The sequence below is a fragment of the Mycteria americana genome, chromosome 5, assembly GCF_035582795.1.
Source record: "Mycteria americana isolate JAX WOST 10 ecotype Jacksonville Zoo and Gardens chromosome 5, USCA_MyAme_1.0, whole genome shotgun sequence".
In the NCBI taxonomy this organism is placed as follows: Eukaryota; Metazoa; Chordata; class Aves; order Ciconiiformes; family Ciconiidae; genus Mycteria; species Mycteria americana.
In genome coordinates this window covers 35,565,335-35,591,781 of record NC_134369.1, presented here as the reverse complement: position 1 = coordinate 35,591,781, position 26,447 = coordinate 35,565,335, and the positions used below count along the sequence as shown (strand labels likewise).

General features: G+C 51.3%; 1 protein-coding gene across 1 annotated transcript; it reads right to left on the bottom strand.

Moving 5' to 3' along the window:
* Positions 1 to 17,424: 17,424 nt before the first annotated feature.
* CCDC177 (coiled-coil domain containing 177) lies at positions 17,425 to 23,749 on the bottom strand. The gene is made up of 2 exons (XM_075502923.1): positions 23,585 to 23,749; positions 17,425 to 22,828 (listed from the first exon to the last, which is right to left on the bottom strand). The coding sequence occupies exon 2, from the start codon at positions 22,818 to 22,820 to the stop codon at positions 20,901 to 20,903; it is 1,920 nt and encodes a 639-aa protein (XP_075359038.1). The 5' UTR covers positions 22,821 to 22,828; positions 23,585 to 23,749; the 3' UTR covers positions 17,425 to 20,900.
* Positions 23,750 to 26,447: the final 2,698 nt, after the last annotated feature.

Genomic DNA, 26,447 nt, shown 5'->3' with positions numbered 1-26,447 from the left:
GAATAGTCTGTTTTGAATGCTTTTTCATGCAGTCACTTTCTGTGGTTAGTGGAAGGACAGAGGATAGCTCATGTTGTGTCTAGGAAGGAGAAGTTTGCTCTCAAGAAGGTGGCCATACTCTGAAAGTTTTGTCCACGGCTTAGCTTCAGTCAGGTCCTGGGGCTTTCCTGGAGACTCAGTGCTTCGTTGTGTTGGTGTGGCTGTGAAGGACGCTATTTTCAGCATCTTCCACCTGATACGCTTGGCACAAGGATAATTCTGCAGTTTTTCACCTAGTCCACACACAATTTGTTAACCATCTAGTCTGAGCGTGGCCATGAATGGGAGAAATGACTGAGCCAGAGGAACCGGCTGTAGTCAGTCACCTGAGAGCTGTGTCTGAGGTGGCCTGTCGGGCTGACAGTCACCGTGAGCGGGGCCGGGTGGGACCATGAGCTCGGCAACCACACGCGGTTTGTTGAACAACCTGCAGTGCCTTTCTGCCCACTGAGGTAACGTCCCTTCTTCTATATTAAGTAACTCATTTACTTCTTACTGCAGGCTTAACTCTAAAGCTGAAATGGAGACAGATCCAACTGAGTACTTGGTCAGGTCTGTGAGTCCTTTCTGCTCCTTTCTGTCACCAGCACTAAGTGCAGGAGATGCCATAGTGCTGGAAGCAACAGCTCTTTTTTTCAATGTTGGCAGATCCGGCACTTCAGAGGAAGAAAAATTATAAAGGCCAATTTGTGGGAGTCGCAAAGGCACCTTTTGCTAACTCAGAGGTGTTGCAATAAATAACTCAGCAGGGTCATGTGTTCTTATTTTGCTGTATTATAAAAAGTGCAAACTTTGCATTGCTTAAAATAATAAGTGAGCTCATTTACCCTTGAGTTCTTCTTGACTGCACCCCTGCCTCAAACCTCTCTGTGGAAACCACCCAAGAGCAGAGGAACAGGTCCTCTCCTGGAGCTGCTGCTCCCATCGGTTTCTTCATTGTTAATTCTGGGGGCAGGAGAGCGCTCCCGTTTTCCTCTGTATATCAGTGCCTACCTGCAGGAGATGCCAGCCCCTGCTCCCCCCGCGTCAGGAAAACAGGTTCTGTTTTGTTGGGGTCTTTTTGTTGTTGTTCTAAGCCCTGCAAAATAGGAGTAAAACTTTTTAGCATCTCCATGTTAATAAGGGGGCTTGAAAATGAGATGTTTGTGATGGGTGTGAGAAAACTGACTTGCTGCAATGGCATTAGGCCCTGTTCAAAAAAGGTGCTAGCTCTGCCAGCCCTGATGGAAGTATGGCTGGAGGCTTGTGTCAGAGTCACTGCTGAAAGCACAGCTGCGAACAGGGCAATAGCACTTAGGGCAGAGTTGTGTCTTTGGGAGGGTTCACAAGCACTCAAGGACCCCGGGTGTCAGGGGTAGGCTGTGCCCTTAGGTCCTCTCATCTCAGTGGCATGTGAGGCTGTACGAAGAATTAAAACCACATGGCAAGAAGGTGGGAATGCTGTGGCTTTTGTAGCAAGATAGAGGTGCAGGCTTACTGGAAAGATTGCCAGAGAGGAGGGATTGTAACTCACTCGGGAATAGCCACTGCTTTAATTTCTCCTTTCCTTTCCTGATTCTGCCAGAGGCACGCCACTTGTGCTCGCTGCAGGCAAGAAGAAGGTGAGGAGGCTTCACCGGGAAGGAGGTTGAAAGGTAGGAGTGCAGCAGAGGTGACTAAAAACTAGAGCACTGCTGACAGTGGGTTGGCGTGTTTAAAAAAAACAAACAAAAATGCGTGCTAAGGCAAGTGCATCTCACAAGCAAAAGAAGCTGTCCTATTTCTCAGTAAGCAAAAACCACCTTGAGTCCCAACTGGAGTCCAGTCCCAGGTGCTCACAGACAAGGGGTCTGCCGCCGAGGCCCTCTTTTCCTCTCTGCAGCTGCTGCTGAGCAAGACGCTGTGAGAAAACACAGCCAAGCTTGCACTGGCACGGCCCAGCTGGGTTGCGGGGACACAGCTTATGTTTGTTCTCCTTTGCGGGTAGCTATGTGTATGCAGCGGCTGCTCGGGGGGCAGAAGTCGATCTTGGTACTGGAAAGGTTTTGGGTATCTAAACGTTGACTGGAAGAGGCTGGAAATCCCTGCAACTCTCAGTGGACTTGGATGTTCAGAAACTCCTCTAGCCTGGAGCAGCAGCCCTCTAGATCCCTCTCTGATCAAGTGTGCCGTACTTCAGACAGATGCTCCGACCCATGAAGGGATGCGGGGAATAGCAGTGAAGCCAGTGACTCTCTCCTTCTGCTTCTGCTCGGGCTCCTAAATTTCTCATGTTGTAGTTTCTCCCTGAACACAAATGCAGAGCAGGTGTGGTTTAATGTGGAACTTATTTTAGATTAAGAGAAACAAGGTAGGCTTCCTGTGCAGGCAGAGCTGGCTTTCTTCCCTAGGTAGGGGGAACGCGGGCTCCAAAGTGAGGACAGAAAATTCCCAGCCATTCAAAGGTACCTTGGATGGGTAAAATAGGTGTGCTTATCATATGTGCCAAGCTTGGATGAGGAGGAGTAGCAGGGCACACTGTATTCAGAGTTTGAAGCCAGCCTGCAGTAAGGGAAGAATGAGTTTGTCTGGGGAGGGAGATGTTTTAGCCCCCTTGCTTTGGCTGATGCTGCGGGAGCTAGAAGAGAACATGTCCACTAAGCCCATGTTCTCCTTTTAGCTTGCGGCTGGCTCCTGCTGCTGGCAAGGGGTTGGGTTTGGTGACTGCTCACTGTGCAGAAAATCCCTCCAGCTGTGACCGACTGCTGCTGAGTAACAGCCTTGTTCAAAAGCAGTGGTGGTGGCTGTGGCTCCAGGGACCACCCTCAGACCTGTATGCAGCAAAGGATGAGCGTGATACCCTCCCAGCTAAACTCGCAGGGGCCCAATGTCACGGGAGCCTTTGGCTTCCCCTTGCAAGCAGCCACGAGCCCAGCTTGCAGCTCTGTGTGGGCACCCAGGAGCGGAGACCCCCGTGCCCGCTTCTTGAGCTGCTCCCGCATCCCAGCCTCCCCACTGCCCCTGGCCTGTTGGATCCCAGCACGCCAGGGCAGACTTCTGCCACCAAGCTTTCATCCAGCAGCAGCAGGGTGGAAGGAGGGGATTTAATGAGCCAGCTTTAGGAAAGGCCATTGGGAGCGGGTGTGGGAGCCATCCCATTGACCTCCCTAAGGGAGAAGAGCGTCTCCCTGTCCCTGCCCCTACAGCGCTCTGCTGCAAGCACCCTGTTGGGCTCCTACGTGCAGAGCAGGGAGGATCCAGAGGCTGGCTGTCAGAGGAGCTGCACGTGGGCTCTCCTTCATTCCCAGCCAGGACAGGAGAGGACGGGAAGGGAGAACAGTTGCTTTCCAGGTGAATTGGAAGGAAAGAGCAGACCTCGCAGGGAAGCAAAGAATAGCTGTTGTGGATAGTCCCCTGCAAAGGAATAAAGCGTCCTGATGACCTTCTTTTCTTTGTCCAGGCAGGAGGGACGAGGCTTGAAAGACGTTTCTGGACCTTGGTTCTGGTGTGTTCCCTCTACCAGGAGTTTTGGTCCTGTCTATACTTGGAGGGAGTTGCAAAGTCAGCAAACGAATTGCTTTATATGGGCACCATCCTCTCCGTCTCCCTCCCTGCTTCCTCAGCTCTGAGCACGATGGGCAAGCCAACTTCTTCCCACCTTCCCCTCCCGCCCTCTCCCTCAGCTCTCCGTTTGCTCTTCTTTGGCTAATTGCGGCTATCTTCCCGAGGTGGAAATTAGCATCACCCCAGCATGCTTGGTGGGAGCCGTGGGAGGACGGTGCTGCCCGAGGCGGAGGGGAAGCCCACCCCACCACTGTCGCAGGCGGAGGGGAAGCCCACCCCGGCGAGGTGCAGCCGGGGAGCTGCTCCGCTTGGAGAGTGCAAAGGAGGTGAGACGTGGCCTGCAGATGATCGTAGCTGCTCGTGCCTTTTTCATAATGCTGGCTTTCTGTCTAGAAAATATTGTTCATTCTACTCGCAAAGTCTTTCAGACTTGAGTGTTTCATGCAGAAAATGCGTAGAGATGGGCAGCGAACACCCCGGGCTGTTAACCAGGCGCCTTCCTTCCCTATTTCACAGCCCACCTCACAAGCGGCTTTGGGCCAAGCAGAGGTGGGCAGGGAGGTGCTTGGTGCCCCCCTCGCCTCGCACCCAGCAGCATGGGCCCTTTCGGGGTCTGCATGCCAGGTCCTGTCCCCGTGTGTTTCACAGGGGTGGGGGGCAGGCTGAGGAACCGGTGCCTCCGCCAAACCAGTCCGAGCCTTCGCCGGGAGGCTCAGAGGGCCTGTGCTTTAGCAAGTTGGCTGGCATCATGTGTCCCTTGCAAGCTGCTAACGGGCACTAAATCCAACTCACCTCTCCCCCGCCATGTATTCACACACATATACATACATATGTGCACATGCATGCATATATATATACACACACACACATAAAAAGTTGATGTGTATTAAATGCATATCTCAAATATATGTCATCTATCAAAAGAAATATTTCATAATGAGGTCATTTTTATTTTTCTTGTTTTGCCTGAAAATAATTTGCCCAAAAATAATTTCTGATTTTTCCTCTGATTTTCTTTCCTCATGGGCAGAGAGCAGACCAGAACATTTTACCTTCAGGTGAAACATGATGTGCTTTATAACTGAAGGTCACCCTGGAGGCTGTGTCTCTACTGTAGCTGCCATTGCCAGACCCACAGAGAAAGCAGCACGTGGGCAAACGGCCCTGGCAAGGACAACAGCCTGCTAATCCTGCATGTAGGGACATTTCTGCTCCTCCACCGTGCAGCAGACAGGTCAACCGTGGCCTCAGTTTTTCCAAGTCTTTCAGTGACCTTCTCAAGACATGCAGCTGAGCATCCTTCCAGCTCCCCGGGATGAGGGTCGGTGGTGGCAGCTCGCTGCCGGCACGGCTGGGCACGCAGCTCCCGCGTGCGGAGCGGTGCGGGTGAAGGGGGCAAGCAGCCCGTCCCAGGGCAGGGGCTGGGGCATGAGGTTTGGGGCTAACGCAGGTTTTGAAGTTAGCGTATGGGAAGCCTGATGTGACCTTTTCCTTGCTGCTGCCTTTCTCTGGACAAATAGTCTCAAATCACGAGGGCTCTAAAACTAGCACATTTCCTAGCGCTAGCATCGTGCAAATAAGTCAGGTCAGACAGCTGGCGTGCCAGAAATTTCCTCAACATTTTCCTATCCGCATGATTTAACAGAATACAACTATAACTTAAGATCCCTGGAAACGCATCACTCTTACATACATTGGGGATGCTTTAAGTATCTCTGAATGTCACGGAAAAGATGACTGGTAACCATTTCCCCTTGGAGGAGGCGGTGTGTGTGTCCCAGACAGGGGGCTCGTGGGGAAGATGAAGGGAAGGAGCTGCTGCGTTTCTGTAGTGCTGCAGTGCAGCGAGGAAGAGATGGTGTTATAAAGAAAGATTTCCTGATTTAAGGCACCGAATACATTTGAATTGTTTTGCAGAATAATTGGCTTGCACTTATTACTGCTGTAATGGGATAGCCAGAGGAAGCAGAAGCTGTGGCTGCTTCTGCAGCAGGAGACATCAATTACGGAGGAAGGAGGATGTGTCGTATAAGGTCAGGAGACAGTAGGACAGGCAGGACTATATTCTGCTTTTTCCCTGCCTGTCCAGGTGATGTTTGCAATGGTAGGGTGTGAGTTCCCAAGGTAACATGAAATGAACCCTGTCTCCTTTCTAAGAAGAAATGGGACAGTGTTTGCCATCCCTACAGCCCTGACACCACAGCCTGCCATGTTACGGATGCTAATTACAGTAGTAAGGTCATGACTTCAGCTCACTTTGTGGAGGCTGTGTGGGGAGAAATGTGAATTATACAGAAGTGGGATGTGGGTACTCATCTTTGGATGGACAGCTGCACCAAAGACAAATCAGATTTTATTTTATGGAATCTTCTCTCTCCTTAATCTTCAGAGATTTATTGAAAAGCTTAAGGTTAGGAAAGACCACTACAGTCTCTAATCTCTTCTCCTGTCTGCTACAGATGGGTACGTTTCACCTACTTATCACTGGGTGAATTTTAGTGTTATTCTAATCTATGGCAAGAAAGGCCTGGGAACGAGATCTGCGGCACGTTGTCTCCGGCACTTTCTAGGGACTTCCCCACTTGCATTAATGCTGCCTGGACCGACACACACCTAAACATGCCCCAGCACGGACCCTCCAGGAGGTGTTCGGGAGCAGCAGCCGGCTGGGGAGCGCGTGGGCTGGCAGGCCTCCGTGGCGTGGCTGTGCAGAGGGAGCTGGAAGGCAGAGGGGTCCCCAGGGGAAACCTGGCAAAGCCAGCTGGCAGCGCCAGGGCAAGGGCAAGGAGAGGAACCGGGGTGCTTGGTGAGGGAGCCCATCTCACACAGCTCGAAGGATCTTCAGGCCACGCCATTCTTCATGGAGCTGGTACCACTAATAGGGAAAAGAAGGAAAGCAGTGACTGGCCCAGGCTCCTCACACTCGCTGCTGGAGGGGTTGTATTTAATTACGTACATTTGCCAAGGGCTGTTTGTATCTAAACATATATGGACCATTTTTGGGGGAAGATGTATTATCCATGCTAGTTGCTGTAGCCTTTGGAGGCTGGGGGCCGGTGAATTCACTGGAAGAGATGATCGTGTTCTTGGTGGCCAAGCTGTCAGCTGGAGCACAGTGGAGATGTAGGGAAGTCATGAGTAAAGTCTACTTGTAGGGAAGAGGTGAAGCTCAATGAAATGGGAAAACTAGTCCAAGCAGAGGTGCCAGGCTGGAGCTTCGTGGGAGGAGAAGGCAGCTCATGCCATCCCCCAGCTGACCTGGTGAACTTGTGTAGCCATTGCCCTTCTTGGGGAGCAGCTTGTAACTTGGCCGGAACAAGTTCTGGGGTACGTACCCAGGCGCAGCCTGCCGCAGCATCCCTGTGAAGAGAAGCATGCAAAGGACAGGTAGAGCAGTGCTTGATTTCCGCAGGGTTAAGAGGATTCCTTGCACATCTGTGCTCTAGAGCAGAGATTTGGTTTTGTGAAGGGGTTGTCCAGCTTTCTGCTATGCTCAAAGTGACTTTGAGGCTTGGGTTGTGGTGGCTGCAGATCCTGGGGCTGCAGGGACAGCGGCCGTGGGAGGGACGCTGAGGAGACGGGGCCCCTGCAGACAGGCTGCAAGCCAGACAGCTCTCAAAATGCAAGTGCCCGCCGTCTCTGCTCTTGAGAGACACTTAATGGAGAAAGGGTTCTTTTTTCCTAATTAGGAACAATATAGAAATATATGCAATGTCCGATTTCCCCAAAGCTGCAGAGAAATGCAGGTGGGAAAGGGAGGGGAGCCGAGGAGCAGCAGCCGAGTGGAAAATCCAAAGCTTTATTAGCGCTCCATTTTCCACATGGAGCACCGTGGGGTTTTGTCGTCTTCGCCTGAGATAAGAGGTGGCAAAAAGGACCTTTATTTGCAGCTAGCTCATCCAGGCCCCTTGCAGGGCAGGCAGGTTACTTATTCTACCTGCTAGTCCTGCCTGAGGTTTGTTTAAATATCTCTGTGCCTCTGCTGTGCCGTGGAGGTGTGTGTGTGGAAAGGGCACTGACACCTGTGCCCTGCCCCAGGAGGATGAACAGCACACATGTAACCCCAGTGAGCTCCTCTTTGGGGGACACGTGCCCTTTGGACGCAACGCATTAAGCTCAAAAAGCTTCAGCTTACCAATCTGCCCATCTAGCTTGCTTTCCTAAGAAAATGAAGTGCTGGCAGTTGCTCTGTCTCTTCCACCTCCCCACAGTTGTGACCTCTGTCCACCAAGCTTAATAGAGACACAGAGATCTCAAAGATGATCTGGCCCTTCATATTGCAGAGCTGAAAGCAATAAAAACATTTTTATTTTGATTTATAGCTGAAGAATAGTGGAATTTGCCAAGCAGGCTCCGGGCTAATCTTGTGCCTTGAGGTGGGAGCTGCTTGTCTCGTGTCCCACTCCAGTGCTGTGGGAAGCATCTCTTGGTGGGAAGATGGAGGAGAGCAGCACCTCTGGCTGCAGGGTGGCCCTTGCTGTTCACAGGTAAGGCACACGGACTTTGCAGGGCGTGGGTATTTCCCAGACAACTGATAATAACCATGCTCTTTAGGGAGCAGCTGGACTGCAAAAGGCGAGATGTACTGAGGATGAGGGAAAATGCCCTTTGATTGCTTAGCTGCTTTTGAAAGGCGCAACGAGGAAGATTTAGCACGTCTGTAATTTCAACCAAGAGTCTTAGGGGCCTGGGCTCTTGGCTAAAGAGGAGAGATAGGGGTTCCTCCTCTGCAGTTACTATCATACACGTGACCTCGAAGGAGTCACCTGGGGAGCGGGGAGCTGTTTGTATCACCCAGCTTTGGGTAGAGAGCCTCATCTTCTCAGCTTTTTTCTGTAATCTCAGTTTACGCCTTCCCCGTCTATGAAACGGGGCCAATCTCAGGCAGCCATCAGGCAGGGGACCAAGGCTCATCCTGCCTGGATGTGCGCAGAAGGTCCCGAGGTTGCTCACAGCAAAGCTGCAGGGGCTGATGCCCTGTGTTAGTCCCTAGTAAGAACCTGGTTTCGTAGCTCTCTGTGTCAGGAGTTCTCCTTGCTCTTTTCTGGTGGCAGCAGATCTGGATTCTTTATATTTAAATCTCGAATGAAGAGCTTTATCACCGATGCCTTCAGTTGCCCTCTTGCAGGCCAGTGGGGCTGCCCCTGTGCGCGCTGAGCTGTGGGGCTGGCAGGCCCTGCAGCTCTTCCCCGACAGGCTAGATCATGCGGGAACGGGACTGTCAACCTTCCGCTGAAACTAATGCATAGGAGCTATGCCCTCTGAAACCATATTTCTTGCTACGTGTTTCCCCTGAGGTCACTTCTTTTCTGACCCAGACTTAGTGCTCCGTTGGTTCTTCACAGTCTATTAAAAGCTCTTCCTGCGTAATGTTCTCTCCTTAGTACATGGTGCCAAATATATCCAACCATCAAAACCTTTTGCTCTCAGAGGGACAGGTTTGGCATAGGGGGTGTTTATGGGAGGAGGACATGTGTGCACAAAGCTGAATACCATTTTCCTGTGTTTATCTTCCCCTGCCACCAAGAGGCATCTCAGGGCAGGTGAGAAAAGTCACACTGCACTTTCATAGCATCTTAGTGGTGTTACTCTCCTAGAAACAGCACGAGAGCCGTGGCCTGTGGGCTTGCAATCACAGTTCAGCTCCTCATTTCGTTCCAAGCCTTGGCTGCGTTATCTGTCAGGAAGATAATTCCTTGACCTTGCGGTCAGGGGATGAGCTTTTTGCTTAGTGATTAAGCCACTGCAGTAGATAACAGGCCATGTTTAATCCCTTTGGTAGCTGGTCCTGGGGAGGGGGGGCAGGAGGGGCTGCAAAAATACATCGGCTTGCGATAGGTCTGGAGACCTCAGAAACAGTGGAAACAGTGCAGAAACTGCGGCAGTACATGCCCATCCTCCTAAGTTAATTTGGTGGCAGACTGGAAAACAACCAGCATATCTAGGGCACTATTTTATCAAGTGATAGAGCCATATGGTGCAAAAAACCACAGTTGTCTGAGGGCTTAGGTGTGTCAGAGATCAGGAGTCCCTTTGTGTATTGATCCTGTCTGCTAGCTGGCATATATAAAAAGAAGGTTTGTAATTAATTTTCCTTCACTCTGTCGATGGGGGAAGGGACTCCTGAATAACCAATTAATCCTGCTGACTCGAGCTGGGGAAGGATGAGATACAGCCTTTTCTGCTGCTTCAAAGTTGTGGCTGGGATATGGCTGTGAAGCATCCGGCTGGCACGCTGGAAAGCCCCCCAAGCCTGCCTTAATGTCCCAGCAAGTGCAGCAAATGCATCAGAGTGTGGATGCATGACCAGGTTTCAGGGTTGTGTAAGTCATCGAGGGTTGAAGCCCAGTCCCCCTGGTGATATTTAGGGTCCTGCCTGCAAGTGAAATCAGAGTGAGAGCTTTGATCAACAAGGTCTGACCTAGGCAGTTTCATCCGCCCAGCCAGCTGTCTGTCCCTCCCTTTCTGCTGAGAGTCTGCTTCTGGCCCCTGCCAGAGAAGGAGAAGATGGGGACGTGAGCCCACATCCAGCCTGCCAGCAGTGAGGCACTATCTTTCTTGAGGGAGATCCATTTTTTTTGAGCAATCCTCTCTTCCCATGCTTTCACTGCATATTTGAGGCTTATGATTCCCCTTTAATCTGGCTTTTCCCTTTCAGAAGGTTCCTGCCCTCCTTGGAAACAAGTCCAGCCTCAGATTTCCTTTGGCTGTGGTGTCACCTCCGCTCGGGCACAGGAATGTTGTCACCATGTGCTTGCCTTTGGGCAATTGACCTTACCAGGCATGAATCCAGCCCTGTGGTCTGGTGACTGCATCAAAATGGTTGCTTACAAAAAAAGCCATGCGTGGATCTGGCCTTTGTCCGAAACTGCCAGCCAGCTCTCCACTTTCTTAACGAGAACTGGGCTATGGACATCTTATGGGTGTCTACCAAGCCCTGGCAGTTTGACATTAAATTTGGTCTTTAGGAAAAAAAAAAAAGCAGAATTAAAACAAGCGTCAGCAGAAATGTGCTTCCTCATCCTGTGCTTTTGAGCTGGATACCTCTCCTGCAGCGCATCCTCCCGATCCTAGGACTGACACACGGTAAAATCCTTTTAGTGCCAGCTCACATTCAAACACTAAGAGAAATGCTCCTCATCACCTTCTGCTTTGCAGGAGCTCCCTGGGCAGCCTTGGCTGCTGCCCCAGAGCCCAAAGGGTGGCGGGTTAGCTCAGGCTCCCTCCTAACGTCGTGGGGTGCTGCCCGCCAGACCCCTGGAGCAGCACCTGTGCAAGGCTGGGGTAGAGGAAGCCACTGGGCTGGGGTGCTCCAGCAGGCATTTCTCTGCTACTGCAAGGGAGAAGCCTTCAACAGGAAGGAGACCTTAAAAAACAAAAAATTCATCATGACTCTCATGTAGGGTCCCAGTCCTATTTTCATTATATTGTCCACTCATTTAAGTCCTCCATGCGCTTACCCCAGCCGGCTCCATGGAGCTGGCTTCTCTTTTCCCTCCTTACTCCCACCACGCATTCAGGACGTTTCTTTGCTGTACTGGTGTGAGAGCCATCATTGTTGGAGATGTCTAGAACAGCTTTTCTACATTTCTCCACTCACTCAGCTTTCCAGCCATCCCCAACCATTGTTGGAAACCACCTCTCCTTTCTTACCTGTGGTCCTTAGTACCTTCCACCATTCTTCATTCCCTGAGGGTATCCAAAATGTTCTGTGAAAGGAGCTGTTTGGCCATGCACATCTGTTGCATGAGACCTATAAATCGTGTCCCCTATGATTTGAAGGTTATTTACATCTCCCATTTTGCCATTTTTTCCTTCTCGCTCACATTCAGCAATTCTTTCCTTTCCTCTGGGGAGACATTTTGCCCCTTTGCATTTGTGCCTCCAACTTCCCATAGAAAAGACTTATGCTAAAATTATACTCCATACATCTGATACGTTGACTCCCTGGCCAGCCTTGCCTGCTCGCAGGATGCCTCCCTGTACCTGAGGACGCTGCAGCGTGTTGTCATGGAGAGGATTCAGCCAGTATTGCTAGGTCAGCGGGTACCGTACAGCACCTGAGTTTACAGAGCGCTGGCATCAGGACAGACGGAAAGGGCCCCCGCGGATTCCAGGAGACTCTGCAGAAATTCCCCTGGTAGCTTACAGTGAATTTTCTGTGCATTTGGGGACTCACAGGCTGTGACTGAATCACGTGGCATCTGCATTATGGTACAGTGTCTTTGCAGGGAGGGATCTGCAGGTTCCCAGAGACTGCAGGAGCTGCAAGAAATCTATAGAGTAGCACAGTGTAGTCTGATCAGAGACACTTATCGAGAGGACAGCAGCTCTGGGTGCGAACATCACTGCCTTCAGGAATCTCTACTTCCACAATTTTTTGATGGAACCGTAAATAAAATGCATTGAAATACCAGACTGTGCAAAGAGCTATGTGCAGGTACTTTGAAATGTTGTATGAATCACGGAAAACTTCTATTACAAGACAGAGTGCCTTCTGCCTGAAATATATTAGGACTTGCAGCACCCAGGAGATGTGAGTTGGAGTGACAGCTACCATGCAAAGTGATATGGAGTGTATCCACAGCAAACCTAAGATGTCAGGTGCTCTAACTAGTGTTGCATAAAGCCCTGAAGGCTCCCTCGGCCTGCCTACCTGCCTTGCATTTTCTGAGAGCAGGCAGGTCAGCTCTGGTTTACTGAAACAATCCTCCCTGGCTTTACTTCCTCCTGCACGGCAGTAGGGGAAACTGCTAGCAGAAAAAGCAATGTCATGACTCAGAGCTGTTAAGTTATGTCTAAAATTCCCGTCATGACAGGTCATGCAGGCCTATATAAGCTAATTATTAATTTACCGGTAGAGCTCAGGGTGGGTTGAAAAGCGCATAAGGAGAAGCTGGAGAATACTGGACCAGTTAGCCCACCCTAAGCACTGCACTGCTAAACTGCTAGTGGTGACTGAGCTAGTCTGTTTAACACTGACTTGGTTATATCCACACCTCACTGGCAGTCATCGCAGTGGTGATAGGATGGACGTATCTTAGACAGGCTGCCCGCCCCACCCCAAAGCACAGGCGATGATGGCTGCAGAAAGGAAAGCTTCCCTCTTATGCAAGAAGGGGCACCACTTCCCATGCGAAGCACTGGTCTAAGCATGGAGGGCAAACACCTAATCGCTTCTTCTGGTGCTGCTAGTGCTCACCCCATTCATGTTACACTGTCTGGGAAAGCAATGCAAGGGAAGCAAATTAGCAGTGGGGCTGGTATTTAAAAATCAAACAGTAGCATCCCTTTGCTACGCTGCAACATCCTAGTTCTTCTGTAGGTTTTCAGTCTACACCACCCAAAGGCCCAAAGCTCGGATTCAGACAGTTCCTGTAGCTGCTCATGCACAGGCATGCCTCAGTTTAAGGGAGAGCAGGGCAAATTAGTTGGCTTGAAGCCTCTACAGACAAGTGGAAACTTGGCTGCACCCTGTGGCCAGCTCCCCAGGTACCAAGCTGTGGGTGTAGGCATGGGAGCAGGAGCCTCAGGGCCAAACTGACTAGGAAATAAGGACAACTTGAATCTGGTGGGAGAAGAAAATGGCGCAGAGGCTCTTAGACAGTGTCTGGGTGAGGGCTGCAGAAATCCCCCAGTGAGAGCAAAGTGTTACTCCTCCATCGGGCTCCATGTCAGACGTGGGCTGAGTCCACTCAGGATTGCTGTGTAGTGGTCCCGCTACAGTATTCTGCCTTTCTGTTCATGGATCTCACCTTGTGTTTCTTTGATCTCACTTTTTCCTTCAAGTCTGAGGAAATAGCTGTCACTGGCAGGTAAATGTGAAGCCTGTCTCGTTCAGTGTGGACAGGAGACGTGCACAGGTAGCAAAGCTTGCGAACACACTGGGCCCCCTCCTAGGGTCTAACAAAATGCATGCAACTTGGCACTTAACAAAACTCTCAACTGCTGGCATAATGCTCAGGGCTTTTTTTCAGAAGGCAAAGGAAAATGTCCTTCTGCTTTACCTACACATCTGGTTTTTGAGCTCCCTTCCTCATTGATTTTCCCACCTCTTGTAAACCATTAAATAATTGTCAAAAATAGCACAGCTTACTTTGGAGGTGATTAAAAATGAGAAGAAATTATCCCATCACCCTCTTACAAACCAAAACATTCCCAATAGCATCTGACAGAGACAGAGCTATATTTCTTACTCCCTGCTGTTTAGCTTGCTGTCTGACAAGGTGCCTCTATGCCAGCTGCTCTTCCCCTCGGCTGTGCTGTGCTGTTCAAGCAGACATTGCTTTGCAAACATCCAGGAACACAGCGTGTAGCACGGGGTATTGACAAACTTGTCGCTGTGCCTAAAAATACCAACTGATGTGTGAGCCTCCCATCCCGTTGCCCGGGTACAGTGCAGTCAGGGGGAAATTTCCACCAGGCTCTTGGAAGCATAACCTATCCCAAGGCATTGTGATTTACATAAATAATAAAAAGGTTAATGTATCTAGGCTGTATTCATTCCTCTGAAGGAATGAATGAGCCAGGAGTAACTCTGCTGGCTCTAGGGAGGTAACTAATGGGATGAACTGGGCCCTGTAACTTTAACGTGCTGAAAGAAAGTATTATTGCATGCTGTCATACATACAGATATAAGCAATTCTAGCCAGCCAGGATGGTATAAGGATTCTCACTCCATGCCTGCTCTTTCATTTAACATTTCCATCTGTAGCTCCTGCACATTTCTGCTAATGCACCTTCCTCCTGCCCTGCCTCTCTCCCGGGCTCCCAGCGCAGCCTTATCTGTGCCGCTCACCTTCAAGCCCTCCATTTGAAAGCCTAAAGAGAAATTTTATGGACGCTTCAAGTCCTTCAAGGTTTGGGGGCAATGCCCAGAAGTGGAGGCTGGCACCTTAAAAGCTTCATCCTCCATGAAGCACCAGCTGCAGAGCAGGAGCCAGAGGAGCTGCCGTAGCAGGGGCACAGGGACATCCTTCCCTTGCAACCAGGAGCGGTTTATTAGAGGGCTGCTTGGGGACCAGGGAGGACGTGAGTGAGAGCTACAGCTCCATCATGGAGTGCCAGCATGGCCCTGGGCAAGTCACATCAGTTCTTTCTGCTTCAGTTTTCCCGTACTTAGGCTGGGGGCGATAACTAGTTTGCCTCACAGCTGGGTCCTGAGATTGCATGCAGAGAGCTGTGTAAAGCACGTAAGAACAAAATAGCACTGGCAGTTTGGTTTTGTAATACAGGATATTTCTTACTGCCAGAGTGGTTTTGTAATGCGGGGGATTTCTTGCTAAATGGCAGGGATGTAGGAGATGAGTGAAAAACTTGCCAGAGAATTATTTGGGTCCTTTTAGACTAGAATCTTACAATAACAAGGTCATGTTTCACAGCGAAAAGCCATGCTCAAAGAATGAGCTAAGGACAAAGAAGTCGGACCTAGAACCGAATTTTTTATGCCCTAGCATTGAGAGGCATATGGGATGTGGGGCATATCCCATCATGAAGGCTCTGAACTCTGGCCTTCCCCAGAGTGCTGGCTGCTCTGCATAAATGGAGAATGTGTTTCCAGGTATCTTGTACAGAAGAGTTTTGCATTTTTTCCTCTTCCCAGTGTTTTCCTATCAAAACACCATCTAGTAACATTTTAACAAAAAGAAGAGCAGAGCTGCCTCTGCCTTGAAGCAGAAGCATTATGATTTTTCTTACCATGTCTCAGTACTGGCTCTTTACAGTAGGTGCTACTTGCTTGCCAAGGGCTTGTGGGGCTGCACTCCTACAAGGAGTTGTATCAGGGCTTCATCGGCTCTCATTAGAACATGCCTGTACTGTGCTGCAAAGTAAATGTCATGGGGCTCATTTCCAGGGGGACTGGGCTAAGCCAGCGTCTTCCTCTTCTTTGCCTATGACAGCCTTTTACAACTATGACAGCTAAGTCCAATTCTAACAAACTTAATTCCCTAGGACCTTGACTCAGCAAAGCATTAAACAAGCTTAAACTTGCACGCTTTGAAGGGAGCCCGTGTGATCTGAGAGCAGGCAGATCCCTCCCAGAGCACCTCCGCTCTCCTGCATGTGGTGGCTGCTCTACTAGAGAACAGCAGCGTCTCAGGTCTGCAAAGCAGAACTGTGTGTGAAGACAGCCACAGTCATCACCCGTAGCGTGCCGCACCTAACTAAGTTTTGTGTCTCGTCTTTATACCTCTCTGCGTCTGCTTTAAGAAGAAGAAAAAAGATTTAAAAAAAAAAAAAAACACAAAAGACTTGCAAAATGGCATTCTAACTATTACATTTTTGACTTCACCACCAGAGGAAGAACACCCACAGTTGAAAGCAAATCTCTTGTTTCGGTGTAACAACTGGTGGCGATGAGAAGCTGTCCTCAGGTAGGATGTGATCAGCCTGGCTCTCTTTGAGGTCAGTAAGGGAGCAGAAAATGTCACTTCCCTGAAGCAGTCAGTTCCCTGATGACAGCTAGCAGAGGTGGCTCTGGGGCTGTTCTTAGCAGAATTTCTGGAAAACTAGTTAGTGGTTGATGGACTTTGTATTGCATATTCTGTGATTCCCACTTCTCCCTGTCCAGGCTTGGCTTAGTAAAGACACACACACTGAAATAATTCCCCTCTCAGACCTGTGCGCACTGCATATTCAGCATTTGTTTAGTGAACAGAATTCCCCTGACATCAGGACAAATTTTAGCCCAGAATGAGCTGGGAGCTCCATAAGCATCATAAGAGAAACACAGTAGGTAACCAAGACGAGAATCCATGCAGTGAAAGAATTTATGATAAACTGGGTTAAAAAATACCAACTAGTGGTGGTGCAGCTGCTCCTCCTAATAGCTTTTGAACGTGTCTGCCAAATTCAACCTTGACAAAGATTGTGTTTTAGTGATGAATTTTGTGTGAAGAGGCAGCATGCAGAAGAGATTGTTGGCACTCTCACTGGCACTGAATGGCTCCAGCTTTAGCCCAGATTCTGTTAAAAACTGGACAACCCACATAAACAAGATACTCTGTGAACACTCAAAATGTGTGAAGGATTCATCTAGAGCTCAGGCAAAAGAAACTGCTCTTTAGTCAATGGTTCTCCCCCACGTGTGAGTTCTCTGATGTCTAATACAAGATGAACTCATCCTGCAGCCTTGGTTTCACTGAAGTGAGAATCACACCCAAGGAAAACAAGCTGCACAGTTCTGAGGCCTCGAAAATGACTTGTCTTATTCTGCCATAGCCAACAGTGTGACGGACTCTTCTTTTCCGATACCGCGTGCTTGATCATGTTGTCTCACTCTGCAAAACATTACTATATAACAACAGGAGTTTTACCTGAAAATGAATCCCAGGACTTCGTCCTGTAATTCTTTTTAGAACATTTAAATGATATTGGAGTCTTTCTCCCTAATGTTTCAACACCTCAACTTCTGAAACCCTGTAAACATTCAGAGTGGTTTCTAGTAGGTCAGCTTCTAGCAGCAGTCCTAGTCAATGGGCAGTAGTAACCAGTGCAGGGCTTTTCAAGTGGGGTCAGAGGTGTGTCCACATGTCAGTGTTTGGCTTTAGATTTGAATGTTTAGTGGCGTTGGATCCAAATTTTGGGTTGTCCCGTTAGATCTGTGGGATCCAACAAGAAACCTGGAGCTAGACTCCAAGTGTTTAGGAATTGAATCCTGGGAATTTGATGCCAGCTAGATCTAAGATGTGTTATCAGACACAGAAGTTCCCTGGTAATTGTCCTTCTGTTGCGGTTGCTTTTAAAGTGCAGGTATTTCAAGGTCTAGTGGTCATTCTGCGGCATGCACGCAAATGGCGTAGAAGCAAAGTCTTCATTATAACCTTATTATTATAATACAGCAATAGCCTAAAATGTGTTTTCTAATCCTAGGAGAGGACCAGCCTAAGTTATCTTTCTGCAGGACCTAACCAAAAGTCATCAGCTGCTCCTCTGCTCTAAATGAGCCGTAATCTACTTCTGAGCTGCGAGGTAATGTTGCTTGCTTTGATTTTTAGTACTCCCTGGCCTGCAGCTCAATATCAAAAACACCAAATAAGCGTCATCTAAAAGGGCCATACTTTTTACATGTGTCCCAGGGTTTAATTTCTGTTCCCACAGAAATCCAGCAGTAAAACTCCTTCTCAAATAAACAGAAGCATAAGCAGACCCAAGAAATACCTCTCATGCCTCCACCCAACTTGCTGACTTAATTTTCCATGCCGCGATTTTAAACAACTTATAAACTCCATTGACTTTCACAGACTTTGGACTGGAACCACTACAGAAATAAAAAATATCCATACACAGATTCATGTCTTTTGAAAAAAAAATATTTTTTTCTTACATTTCACATTCAAAACTTGAGCTGCACGCTGCACGGTATAGGAACAGTAGTTTGCCAATCCAATTACCACCATGTAGGTGTGTTTTGATTAGTTCGGCTGTAGCCCCAAGGTGTCAAACTCAGTCAGCAGCAGGAGATGGACCCCAGGTGTAATTACAGTCAGTGGCCAAGACACGTCTCCTGGGCCGTAAAACGTTCTCAGTCTACACTGGAAATGCCCTGTCAGAGGGAGGTTTGGACAAAGCCCTCAGGTAGATTGCAGCAGACCTTTAGGGAAAAACTGCTGTTCCAGTTAGAGACTGTGCCTGCTCATTCACCCACCACATTTTGCCTTCTTTCCGCTGTTTCCCAGTTCTCCCCATTTTCCCTCTGCTAAATGGATCAAGCAGTGAACTTCAACCATAGTGCGACGTCGCAGAGAGCAAGAGCCCTCACATCCATGCTGGCAGGCTTTCTCTGCAGCCCCAAAGGCTACAAACAAGATGAAATGTAGGCTATGCTGGAGTCACTGCAGGTTTTATCCCAACTCCAGTGCTGCTAGGGAGCAAGGGAAGTTTTGCGCAGGCTGGATTTGGGCCACTGGGCACCTCTTTTCCAGGTCTTTGTAGCTACAAGGGCACACATGGACCACTGCAGCACGAACAACATGTGAAGATGACCGGTTTTTTATCAAGGACCTTGTCAGGTATTACAGCAGGATTGGTTTCACTGTTCAAACTGATTGCTGTTTCGAGGATGAGGGTGAGGGGACAGACTCCTAGCTGGAAACAGTAATGCAGCTGTCCTTCCCACAGCTACCGATATTTTATATTTTGGTGTAATGAGTGCTTTTCACCAACAGATATGTTTTACTTTAGTAACCACTCAAATAAATAAATAAATAAATAATAAAATAATACTTTGTGCTTTTTTTAGCATCATTTGTCCAAAGTCCTTGAAACGTTTTGCCAAGCCAAGTGTTACTATTTCCTGCAAGTCCCAGCGATCTCAAGGGCCTGACTCTGCTTCCATTTGTATCACTAGGAGCAAGCCCAACCCCTGAGGACTTGCCTGGCGTTACACAGTAAGCCAGTGACTGATGGAGCAAACATCACTCAGGTGCCCTAATTCCTACTTTCATGCTGCCTGCCCTCAACAGCACCAATTGTACCGTGATTCAAAGAAGAGCAAGTTCCATCAAAATAAAAGAAAATCCCTACTTGCTTCATTTTCAACACTGTATAATGTCTCCAGCCTTGCAGGGCACCAGGGTGTGCTTGCTCTACTGTTGTTGTTGCTGTTCATTTAATACCTTCCTTAAAGCCTTTTAAGAGGTTTTTGACCTGCTGTCACCTCCTGGGAAATTCTGGTAAGCAATCTATGCATGCAGGCCTGCATGTCTGTGCCATATGTCAAACTTCTTCTGGTTTTCTCTTCTACTGTGTTGTATGTCAGAGACATCCACAAGGAAACAAGATCCTGGCTGTTCTTGCTGCTTCTCCCCCATGCTCCAGGTCCGATGCCATCACCACAGCAACCCAGCACGGCGTCACGGATGGTGGAACAGAGAGCTGCCCGGAGCCAGAAAAAAACACCAGAAAGTGCCTGGTTTGGATGTGTGTTTGTAACTGCAACCCAACAGAGAGTAAATGTGGAAACCTGGAGCAGAACACTGTCCTTCTTGAATGCTGTGCACAGGCCATAGGTAGGCTTTTCACATTTTGAGTGCATTAACAGCAGAAGGACTCAGTTCCCTCTAAAAGGTATTGAGTTAGAGTTATAAAAAAGCCGTGATCCTCATCTAAGAGAATCTGTAATGTACCTTATTTTGTGCATCTACTCTTTCTTGTGCCCTATATAAGAATAGAACTGTTAGCACCAGTGGACAGATAAATGCTGCCCTGCTCAGTAGACAATGATAAGAGCTGGGTGAACGTCTCATTGTATGCAGGTCATAGAACCATTAGGTTGGAAGGGACCTCTGGAGGACACCTGGTCCAACCTCCTGCTCAAGGTAGGCCAAGTTGGATAAGGTTGCTGAGGGTCTCCTCGAGTTTTGAGAACTCCTGAGGGTGGCAATTTCTCTATGCAATCTGTTTGCAGATTTCCACTTACAAATGATCCACTTTTGCCACAAAGGCCAGTTCCACAGGTTCATTCATTTTTATATCTTAATGAACAAGTGGGTTGTGTGGGTGCCCATCAGTTTGTGGATTGCCCACAAACTTCTCTCTTCTTCCCCCTCCTCCGACAGAAAAGAAATTGTACAGACGTTTGTAAGAGAAACTTTGAAAGGAGGAGAGGTGAGGATACCTGGGAGGGGCAACAGTTGCAAACAACAAAAGTGAAATTGTGTTTGTGAGCGCTTCTAACAGCTTCTGCCCAGCTCTGATCATAATGTCTACTTACATGGTGTTACAAAGTCTTGATCTGTGCTTTCTCTTGCTCGGTACCAGCAGTGGGCGAGGGGCACCCAGGGCGTATGGCATTCTATACTCCAGCCCTCCTCACCTTCGGTGTGGGAGCGCAGCGGCTTTGAAAATGCAGTCCCATAACTTAAACCAAGCTGCCTGTCACTCAAACCAGAATCAGCTGGGGTGGTTTTGGTTCTTAGTCAGTAGGCTCTAGTAGTCAGTAGTCTCTGTTGTCTGCATTTCCAACTGAAAAGAATGCAGCCGTAGTCAGCTCTGGTGTAGACAATCAATCGGTAACTCACAGGCTTCAAGCAGACTTCTGCAGCCCTCTTTGAGAAAATGCATGTGCTTGTGGGGTGGAGGACAGAAAAACTCGCTTCCCCTCTGTAAAGATGACTGAAGTCAGTCCTTAAAACACACCCAGAACAAAAACATATTTTAAAAAGTATGTGAAATAGCTGCCATGTTTTTGTGCGGTACCCTGCTCCCCCAAAATAAGAAATTAGGGTGGTGGTTGGTTGTTGTTGTTTTTTAAATCTTAAATGTTAATGCAGAGGAACTTTCGATGCATTATGATAGACAACCGGCGATGCATCCCCACTCATCCATGACAAGATCTTTCATTTCTTATTCAGGTGGGCGTGCAGTTCTGCTTCCAAGGCCATCTTGTCAAAGGTGCGCATGTTTGTCTCCTCCCGTACCTTTTCCCGGACATGGAAAGACGCCCGGGCGACAGACCTGGCGTTTTCTAGGACAGTCTTCTTTTCCTTGAAGATCTGCTCGCTCCTCTCCAGCTTCCTCTCTATAGAGAGGAGGATCTCCCTGCGCCTTAAGTCCTCGTACTGTTCCACCTTTTGCTTGTTCATCTTCTGCACTTTCTCCTTCTCCAGACGGCTCAAGACCACCTTGCGGGCTTTTTCTTGGACGACCTCTTCGGCCACCTGGGCAGCATGCTGGAGCTTTCTCTCTGTCTCTCTAGCCAGGGCCTCCAAGTGCTCCTTCTGCTCTCTTTCCTTCTTCTCTGCTGCCAGTTTGGCTCTCTGGATCTGCATATCCTCCCGCCTGGCCTTCTCCCTCAGCTCCTGGTTCCTCTTCTCCACTAGCTGCTCATAGTTCTCCTGAGCCTTGGTCAAACTCATCTCCAGGGAGGCCTTCAGCATTTCCTTCTCTTCTGCCTCTTGCTTGGCCAGTTCCTTGAGCAAGGCCTCGTGCTTCAGCTTCTCTGCTTGGTTGAGCAGTTTCTTCTCCTTCTGCTGCTGCACCTCCTTCTTCAGCTTCTTCTGCGCGGCCGTGGACAGCTTCTCTTGCAGGAGCTGCTCCTCTCGCTCCCGGTGCTCCTTCTTGCCCTCCTCCTTTGCCTTCAGGTTGTGCTCCTGATGGAGCTTCTTCTGCTTGTCCTCCTGGACAGCCCTCTCCAGCCTCTCCCTCCGCAGCCGCTCCTGCTTCTCTGCTTGCTCCCGCCACCTCTCCTCGCACACCAGGCGCTGCCTCTGCTTCAGCAGGGCGGCCTCCTCCTGCTCCTGGCTCAGCCTCCCCCGCCGCTTCTCCACCTGGCTCTCCCACATCCGCTGGCCCTGCAGGAGGGCCCTCTGCTTCTCCTTCTCCTCCTGCTCCTTCCGCTGCTCCGCCAGGCGCCGCTGGCTGTCCCACTGCAGGTGGGCCGCCTGGCGCTGCTCCCGCAGCAGGCTGGCCTCCTGGTGCTTGGCGATCATCAGCGCCGCGATCTTCTTGTCCCTCTCGGGCACCTCTGACAGGCCCTTCCTCCTCTTCACCTCCCTGACGATCCTCTCCACCCTCTGGGCCGTCTGCGGCGAGTGACTGAGGTCGCCCAGGCTGAAGCTGCGCCCCAGCAAGGAGCCGTTGGCAGCGGCAGCGGCTCCCCCCCGGCCGCGGCCGCCCGCCTTGCCCCCGCGCTCCCGCAGGCTCTCCCCGCTGTAGGAGGACGAGGCCCCCGACTCGGAGGAGGTCTTGCCCCAGCTGCCCTCACGGCGCTTCTGCAGCGAGTCCAGGGAGTGGCTCTTGGCCTTGGCGCCCCCCGACGCCCCGGCCTTGCCCCCGCCATGGGGCCGGGGCCCGCCGGCGGGGGCAGCGGTGGCGGCCCGGGGGGCGAGGCGGGCGGCGGGCGAGGGCGGCAGGCTGCCGAGGGGGGCGAGGATCCGCCTCTTCTCCTCCCGGATAATCCTCTCCCGCTCCTCCCGGCACTGCTGCAGTTTGCGGCGGCGCTCCCGCTCGTAGGCCTCGTACAGGCCGGCGGCCACCCGCATGGAGCGCCCGGGGGCCTCCCGCAGCAGCTCCCCCAGCGCCCGCGGCAGCAGCTCCACCGGCCGCACGGCGCAGCGGGCGCAGGCCTCCAGCGACCGCGGGCTGGTCAGCACGTACCGGCTGCCCTCCGCCGCCGCGCAGTCGAAGTTGTACAGGTCCAGGTGCAGCAGCGGCGACTGCTCCCCGGGGCGGGCCGGCTCTCCCCCCGCTGCGGCCGCCGCTGCCCCCCCGGGCGCCGGGCAGGGCTGCGGGGGAGGCTCAGCTGGCGGCTCCACCATGGCTCAGCCTGCAAGGGAGAGAGCGGCGGCGGGTGAGCGGCACGGCGGGCGAGCGGGGCGCAGGGGCCCCCTTTGTCTCCCCGGGAAGGCGCAAGGGCAGGGCGGGCAGGAGCTGGGGAGCGGCGGCAGGGTCTGCACCGGGGGGGGCCTGGGGGAGTGCAGCCGGGGTGCGTTTGCAGAGGGAGGGGGGCAGGTTGCCTGGGCTGTTTGGGGGGAACATTGTGTGGTGGAGGGGGGTGCCTGGGCGGGGGGTGCCTGGGGCGGGGGAACGTGTTTGGGCGGTCGGCGGGGGTGTTGGGAGCGTGCGCTTGGGCACGGGGGTGATGGGGGAGTCTTTAGGGTCTGTGGGTTGTGCGTGCGTGGGGGCGTTTGGGGTGATGGGGGCGTTTGGGGCGACGTGGGGCGCGTTCAGAGTCCCTGCGGCACGTTTGGGCAGTGGGCGCAGGCTTGTTGGGCAATGAATGGGGGTGCACGGCGTGTGTCTGGGCCAGAGGTGGGCGAGTTCGGGGTGGGGGGTGGTCAGGCTACGAACGAGGATGCTTGCGGTGCACCGGGCTGGGCAGCGCGGCGCGGCGGACGGGGGTGTTTGGGGGGGGGGGGGCGTTTGAGCTGCGGACGGGGGTGTCCGGGCTGTGAATGAGGATGGGGGTGCACGGGGGTGTCGGGCAGGGCCGGGTGCGGGACCGGGACCGGGACCGGGACCTCCCCCCTGGACCGGTGCCCACGGCGCAGGACGGAGCCCCCCGGCCCCCCGCGGCACTCACCGGGCGGGCGCGGCGGGCAGCTCTGCGCTTTGTCTCGGTGCCGGCGGCCTCGGGATCAGGCGGGCGGCGGCGGCGGCTCCTCCATGGCACCCCGGGCCCGCGCGGCGCCCCCACCTCCGGGCCGGCGGCGGCGGCGGCGGGCACGGCGGCCGCCCGCAGGCTGCGGCGCCCCGCGCTGCCCGCTGCAGGCCCCGCGCGGGGGGCGGGCGGAGGCGGGCGCGGGGGGAACCCGCCCCGCAGCCCCGCAGCGGGGCCGGGCCGGGCCGGGGGCAGCGCTGCCGCCGGGCGGGGGTACCGCCCCCTGCCCCCCGCCGCGAGGGGCCGGGCCGGGCGCTGCTGCGGCGGGAGCGGCGCCGGGGCTGGCTGGGGCGGTGGGCAAACGCCCGGCCGGGCAGGTGTGTCCTTCCCTGCAGGCGTCCTCCGTCCCCGTGTGCGCACCGCGCCATCCCGGCGTCCCTCCGTGCACCTGCCCTCCGTGCACGCATCCCTCCGTGCACTCCCTGCAGACCTTCCCTGCAGAGCTTCCCCACATGAGCGGCGCTTCCAGGGTCGTGCCCCCTGTTTTGCACTGTGCCTGCACACAAACAAGCCCATCCGTATTTACATTTAATATAAGCAAGCGTAAAAGGGGTGTAAGAAGGAGGAGGGGATGCTAACCCAGTTTTACAGGTGGCAAACCGAGCCGCAGGGAGATGAAGGTGCCTGCCTTGGGCCACCCAGGGAATTTGTGCCAGAGAAGGAAAGGAAAGGCACAGCTCTCAAATTTCAGTGCAGAGCCGTTTCCAGCCATGAAACCCTATTCCCTTCAGTGCTAATGCAAGCTATTGCTTGCTGCATGGATGTGTCAGGACTGACAAGGGGAGAAGCAGAGGGATGTTACAGGCTATACAGAGCACCTTTGCAGGTACCCACTTTGAACATGCTGGTTGCAGTTACTTTGATAGATCCCCCGTTTCTACAGGGATGCCGGGCTCAACAGCCCTAGTATGGTTGAGGAATGCCCAGCTCTAGAAATACCATTCAGCAAAAAGGGGATTGTTGCTGGTTGTGGAGCTGCAGAGCATCTGTGCCACATAGTGGAGCAACTCTGATCTTTGTCAGGCAGAGGACAGTAGTAGCAAATGCACCATTAGCCACTGTGTTACGACTTCAGTGCTTTTCAGCAATTTCTCATTTAACCTCTACAGGTGCAGCTTAATTTGCTTTGCTTTAATGAGGAAGGACATGGCACTCACCAAAGGACTTCCAGGATGGCCTAGGACAAGGATACAGAAAAACAGAGGGACCCAAGAAAGGCCTAGGGAGTCCTTGGGAGAAAGCTGAAGACCTGCAGGTTGGTTGTGGTTTCATATTGTACAGGCAAAGACTTTGAATCATGCTCATCCCTGTGCTGATGAATGCACACAGTAATGATGCATCCACAGCGACTGGGCAAACTCCACCAATAAACCATATTGACTAATCTGATCTCATTCATTCATCATCGTCATAGTCTGCAGGAGATGGTTATAAAGCTTGATAATTAGTTATGTGAAAAATCCTCAGGCCAGCGAACAGCTCTCTGCTGTCTGGAGAGCCCACCTGACTGGCTGATGGGGCTAAACATTAATACTAGCTGCAGCACCGTAGCTGTCAAACCATGGCTGTGTTCCCTCCTTGTGGAAAATATTAAGCTGGTAAGCGTATATGCCAGGTAAGGTGTGGGCTTCTTGGGGCTTTTGGCAGGTTGCTGTTTCAGCCTGTGGTGGGGCTGTATTTGGGCCTTGATCTTTCAGGTTTCCTTGTGGATATTTAGGAGTCTCTTAAGTGGTCTTCCAAATGCAATTGGAAGGGGATTTATCAGGAGATTTTAGAAGCAGATGGGTATGACTTTAAGAGACATTAACACGCGCTATCCAAACACGGAGTCATATCCCTACCTCATCAAGACTAAAGGAGATTTGGGATGGGGCAGGAGGACATCTCTGGAGGAGCTGAAGAGGATCACTGCTATTGAGTCATTTTCCCACACACAATTATAAACCCTAATTCTCTGTTGGCTAGAACTGTCTAGAAATCTACGCGCTTAGGCAGAGCAGTACTATAAGGTTACCCTCCTGCTTTAATAAACATTTTCCTTCTTTGCATTGCTGTTAATGATAGCAAGAGATGAAGGGCAGTAGAAAATGGGGACTACAGATTGTGGGGGTGGAAATATTTGTATCACTTCAACAAATTCTTCTGTATGCTCTTCATTGCGCATGCATTAATCACTTTCTTCCCATCCAACTTTAAAACTGCCCGTACCTGGGTTTTTCCCCGCTCTCCTCGTGAGAGCTATTTTGCAACCTGCTAGAGCTCATTGGTAAAATGTTATTAGTTACTTTCAGCTTCAGTTTTTCCTCTCTGTTTTATCTTCTGTAGTAAGTAATTTGCCCTCCCTCCTGCTTGGGTCTATGCCTTACAAATGTTTGCAAACTGTTTCCATATCCCCTCAAAGCCAAGGAAAGCATATGTTTGTTGCAAATCAATCCCCCATAGTTGCACAACAAGCTGTCGCCTTTCTTCTGACCTCCTCCCAGTGTGTCAGGCTCTCCCAGTAGCTGCTGCTCTGAACTGAGCAATGGGCTCCTGCCCAGCACTTACCTCCATGCTGCCTGGCACAGGGTAGATGCGTGCACAGTCCTGGTGCTGGTGCGTTGCCTTCCTCCTCTCTAACATCTCATGTCCCCTTCTCTAATTTGCTAGCTCTCCTAAGGTTTCCTCAACACAATTTGACCTTCTAGAACTGTTCCCCCCTCTGCCATAGGGAATGTTAGTTGGTGAATTATTTCCTCCTTGCTAAATAGCTTTTGTTTTCCACATTGAATCCCATCTCCATCTA

What these genes read in the sequence shown, in the direction of transcription:
- CCDC177 (XM_075502923.1), bottom strand. Translation starts at nt 22,820, where the DNA reads ATGGTGGAGCCGCCAGCTGAGCCTCCCCCGCAGCCCTGCCCGGCGCCC.